This window comes from Cariama cristata, unplaced genomic scaffold (assembly GCF_000690535.1).
Source record: "Cariama cristata isolate BGI_N322 unplaced genomic scaffold, ASM69053v1 scaffold107, whole genome shotgun sequence".
In the NCBI taxonomy this organism is placed as follows: domain Eukaryota; kingdom Metazoa; phylum Chordata; class Aves; order Cariamiformes; family Cariamidae; genus Cariama; species Cariama cristata.
This window is the reverse complement of record NW_009625852.1, coordinates 11,281-16,662: the sequence shown is the minus strand read 5'-3', so window position 1 is coordinate 16,662 and position 5,382 is coordinate 11,281. Positions and strand designations below refer to the sequence as shown.

The 5,382-nt window shown below is 43.2% G+C and overlaps 1 protein-coding gene across 1 annotated transcript in view; it reads left to right on the top strand.

Moving 5' to 3' along the window:
- The window catches only part of ALDH18A1 (aldehyde dehydrogenase 18 family, member A1), a 29,012-nt gene that overhangs the window by 22,114 nt on the left and 1,516 nt on the right, over window positions 1-5,382 (top strand). The window contains exons 13-17 of the mRNA XM_009703752.1: window positions 1-105; window positions 199-394; window positions 547-668; window positions 3,013-3,199; window positions 4,723-4,818. The exon at window positions 1-105 is cut by the window's left edge and continues 69 nt beyond it. Of these exons, the coding sequence (XP_009702054.1) occupies window positions 1-105; window positions 199-394; window positions 547-668; window positions 3,013-3,199; window positions 4,723-4,818 (706 nt within the window). The remainder of the gene's footprint in view (window positions 106-198; window positions 395-546; window positions 669-3,012; window positions 3,200-4,722; window positions 4,819-5,382) is intronic.

The following is a 5,382-nucleotide window of genomic DNA, read 5'->3' as shown; positions in this document are numbered from 1 at the left end:
TTACTACGTAAACGAGTGAAAGATGCAGCACATAGCAATCAAATCCTTCATCATCTGACACAGGAAGCACTCTGCATTCACGGAGTCAAAGATGCAGTACAACTAGTAAGTGCCTGGGATTAAATCAACAATTTCTTTGCTATGGTATGTATAAAAAGTATGGGCAGAACTTGAGAGTTTGTATTGCAACTACCACAGGTGAACACAAGAGAGGAAGTAGAAGATCTCTGCCGTTTGGATAAGCTGATAGATCTAATCATTCCACGTGGTTCATCACAGCTAGTCAGGAATATCCAGAAAGCTGCTAAGGGAATCCCAGTGATGGGACACAGCGAAGGGATCTGTCATGTGTATGTGGACACGGATGCCAGTGTTGAGAAGGTCACACGAATAAGTAAGCTGGGAGAGGGTGACTTGAATCTCATGGGTGTAATTGAACTTTGTATTTGGAGTATGTGATACAGTTATGGTAATTGATAATTTATATGCTGTTCAAAATCTTTGTTGTAAATGTTATGTAACCAATTATCTACTCTTAAACCTCAGTCAGAGACTCAAAGTGTGAATATCCTGCTGCCTGTAATGCTCTGGAAACTCTCTTAATTCATCGAGACTTGCTGAGAAGCCCGTTGTTTGATCAGATCATAGACATGTTAAGAGTAGAACAGGTTAGTCACTCATACTTGTGGTTTATTTTGTGGTTTGGTTTGATTTTTTTTTTCTAACATTTTAGAAGCATTTGGTCTGGCTGTTGTAGCCCTGTTTTAGTTTTGTGATGGCATAACACTTAAGTTGTGCGTATGTCTCTCTGTACACATAAATGAACTTATGGAGAACTCTCTTTGCTTCTCCACACGTCAAGTTTTTCCACAGAAATGTTCTGAAAGCAGCTTCTTCAGGACAGCTACAAGATACAAATGCTCCCTTTTATATAGCAAAAATAATCTTCTGCATTAGAAGAGCATATACACAACCCTTTCTCTGCGCTTCTTAATTCTGACTTAATTGCTGTTAACCTCCCAGATGCAAAGCCTCCTCTTCTTGAATCTGTTCATTTAACTTCTTACCCAAGTGAATTCCCTTTCTTTTTTTCCTCCTTTCTCAATCTGCTTCATCCATATTTTTTTAAACCTTTCCTCTTGCATGCCCTTTATCCCCACCCATTTTCCCTCCTAATGTGTTAAAGAAACAGCAAAAGGCCCGTATAGTAATTAGTTGTCTTGACACGGGTGATGTTTTCTCAGTAAAGGGTAGCAGAGATGCGTAAGGAGAGAAATATCCATGAAGTAGCGTAAATTCACTCAAATCAAGGGTTTTCCCACAGCAGTATGTATTTGGCAAATAGAGTATACAGGCAGTGATTCATGTGGGTAAAACAGAGAGGCCTTATGTTTTGATAATGCTGAAAGGTCACAGTAAAAGAAGCTGATAGGTGGTCAGGAGCGAGTCCTCACTTAATGGATTTTATTTTTTTTTCATGTCTTGTTTGTTGTTTCTTGGGGAGGTTAGAGTGAAGAGTAGATCTCTGGATTTTGGATGGGAGGAATGTGACGACTAGTGCATTTCCACCACCACCTACCCAGCTCCTAATACAGTGGGGAGGATGTTACCTCTGTCTAATCTGGCCCGACAAGAAGAAACACAAATATTGGGCAGGATTATGCAATTAAAGTAATTTGTAGTTGCACAAGAAAATGACATTTTACAGATAACTTCTTAAAAGCTTTCAAATTTTGCAGACTTGTGCCTTATTTCCCATTTATGTTGTCTTGTCAAAATTTCCTGTGTTTCATTTGCATGGCGATTTCTCTGCTGTATCAGTTCTAAATTATCTCTAATTGTTTAAGTGTCTCAGCTGCTATGATTAAACTCAGAGGTTGATAATGCATTAGAGGTTCTTTATAACAAATGAAAAATATCTGCATGAGTTTTCTTGTTTTGGACCCAGTAACTCCTTTGTGTCTGAAACACATGCTTCAGAGAGGGCTGGTGTCAGTTTACAAAATGAAAGGATAAAAGCCATTCAAGATCCAAAGTCTTTTGTAGGTGCAAACTTGGGAGCATTCCTGTAGTTATTCTCTGTACTGCAGTTGCTTTCTTAAAACAAGGGCTGGATGCAATATTTTAGCTGTTTTCCCAGTACTAGTGGTGTACTGTCCTCCTGCCTGATGACTTTCTCTGTAAGTGATGCGATTGTTTTAAATAATTTGAAATGAGTCCTGAACTAGGAGCATGTCATGATAGGTAGCCAACCTAGTGTGTCAGCTATTGTACCTTCTTGCTAGTTCACCAATCTGCTAAATTTCCCAAAGTGTAGGCTTATTTTTCTTACACTGCGTGGAGTGAACATTTGATTCACAAATGTTGTGGGTTAACCCCAGTCAGCAACTAAGCACCATCCAGCCACTTGCTCACTCTTCACTGCCCCAAGTGGGACAGGGGGGAGAATAAGAGGAGCAGAAGCAAGGAACCCTGTGGGTTGAAAGAAAGATAGTTTGATAAGCAAAGGAAAGAGGAAGGAGAAAGGGGAAGAGAGGGGGAAGGAAAAAACCCACAACAAACCAACCCCCCAAAACTCACACAAGTGAGGCAAAGCTAATTACTCAGCACCTGTGGCAAGTAGACCAGTGCCCAGCCAGCTGCTGAGCAATGGGTACCTTCTTCAAAACCCCGCTCCCCTCAGTTTGTATTGCTGTGCATGACACTATATGGCATGCAATATCCCTTTGGGCAGTTGGGGTCGGCTGTCATGGTTGAGTCCCCTCCCAACTTCCTGCTAGGGGGACAAAGTGGGGGAAAAAGAGAAAGCCTTGATGCTGTGCAGGCTCTGTTCAGCAACAGCCAAAACATTGGTGTGGTTTCAACAATGTTTTAGTCACAAGTCCAAAACATAGCACCATAAGGACTGCTACCAAGAAAATTAACTCCATCCCACACAGAGTACAAGAAACCACACTTTCACCTGGAAGGCATTGGTATGGTCAGCAGCACAAAATGTTTCTGGTATTACAGGTGAAGATTCACGCTGGCCCTAAGTTTGCATCTTACTTGACATTCAGCCCTTCAGAAGTGAAATCTCTCCGCACAGAATATGGGGACCTGGAGTGCTGCATTGAGGTGGTAGACAGTGTCCAAGAGGCTGTTGAACATATTCACAAGTATGGAAGTTCTCACACGGATGTTATCATCACAGAGAATGGTTAGTGATCAGTCTGCTTCCTTAAGCTGCTGTTTTGGTTTGACTGCCAGTTCTTGGTGTTGGTGTAAGTACTTACATTGCAGTAGTTGCTCTTCTCTTGGGTCTGTAGTAGGCACAACCAACGGGAGGCCTACAGTCCTGTTCAACTCAGAGGAAACATATTGTGTGACCCTTATTCCAGGATGTTAAGGAATGTGCTTGAGCAATTGGCCGATGGTAAGTCAGCACATGCTCTTGCCAGGCAAATTACTTTGTGTTCCAGTATTGTGCAGACTTAACTGCATCAGAGGGTTTTGCAGGAACACCTCCTGAATCCTGGAGATGTCCTTAGGCCTCTGAAAGCTGATGAGGTGAGCTTCTATAGTACCTTCCTGGAGGGAATAGGGATTGTAGGGAAGATCAGACTTTATCCACTTTGTCTTCCCATGTCATTTTTATGTCTTGTAAACAAGAAACACAAATGTTTTCCCCCTACCTCCCCCAGTCCTTTACTTCCCACTTCTGCATCCGTAGTATAAAAGCTGCATTTACCTTAATTCACAGTTTCTCTTTGTTGTGAACTTGTGCTCCTTTGTGCAGCTCTATGCTGCTCCCATCCCTAGCACTTGTCCTGCATGCAGTTTGAACACTGCTGGTTCAAAACCTAGCTAGAGCTGTGCGAAGCCAAAGGTTGACTCTCAACCAAACCAAGCCTGGAACTCCTGAAGATCAGCTGCAGTAAGGTTGTCTTGATCTGTGGCTGATCAATGTGTGAGTCAAGCAGGCTTGTGTTTCTGTACCTCGTGCTGAACTTAAATGAGTGTAACTAAAAGGCATGCATTTGATACCATAACCCACTGCTGTGGGACCTGGTGCACTGGTGACTCGCTAGGGAGTGTACTGGAAATAGAGCTGATCTTTCGTGTTCATCTTGTTTCTAAGGGCAACTGACCTGCAGCTCACAGCCTTACAAAGATCGCAGTCCTCCAGAGGACTGAGACTTGCATAACTCTGCTTGAGCTTGCTCAGGTCTTGCATGTTAAACTGGGTGGGTTAGCTGATTTCACGTGGTCTTTCTGCATTGTATTTCCCAAATATTACCTGCAATATCAATTTAGTTTAGGATTTTTCATTATCTGGAACAATTCCATGTTTGAGATTAATGGAGAGCTGACTCTGTAGTTTAACTGTCTCGATTTGACTGCAAAATTTTGTTTGGGGCAGCTGTCCTTTCTCCTCTCCCCAGTCATACAGCTGTCCCTGTTTGCAGGTTCTAGATTGGATGTATTTAGAATTAGACATCTTTTTGCTTTCTTCTAATTTTGGCAAACTTCTTGTAACATTTGCAGCTGTGTCTGCTTGATAAGCATACTGGGAAGAAGGTATAAATGAACATGTCTTAGCCCAGGCTGTTTAAATACTGTTTGATAAGGTCGCATGTGAAAGTTTTATTGTTATATCTGTTCACTGTATTGTGTTGTGTTTATTGGAATGCATGATCGTTCTATACGTACTGAATTTTTCTCTCTGCCTCTCTTTCCCAGAGAAAACAGCAGAGTTCTTCCTCCAGCATGTGGACAGTGCTTGTGTTTTCTGGAATGCCAGTACCCGGTTCTCTGATGGCTATAGATTTGGACTTGGTAAGAGAGAAAATACTTCAGGGATGTGACTGCAGGATTTGCTGTTGTGTGAAAAGTGTGGCAGTCTGAATCCTGGAAGATAGGATTAGTCTCTAATCGTAGGATGGTTTGGTTAAAGACCACCCAGTTCCAACCCCCCTGCCCTGGACAAAGCCCCATCCAACCTGGCCTTGAACACTTCCAGGGATGGGGCAGCCACAGCTTCTCTGGGAAACCTGTGCCACTGCCTCACCACCCTCACCGGGAAGAATTTCTTCCTTCTATCTAGTCTAAATGTACCCTCTTCCAGTGTAAAGCCCTTGCCCCTTGTCCTATCACTCCATGCCCTTGTCAAAAGTCCCTCCCCAGCTTTCTTGTAGCCCTTCTAGGTACTGGAAGGCTGCTCTAAGGTCTGCCCGGAGCCTTCTCTTCTCTGGGCTGAACAACCCCAACTCTCTCAGCCTGTCCTCACAGCTGAGGTGCTCCAGCCTTCAGATCATCTTCGTGGCCTCCTCTGAATTTGCTCCAACAGGTCCCTGTCCTTCTTGTGCTGAGGACCCCGGGGCTGAAGGCAGTACTCTGCGG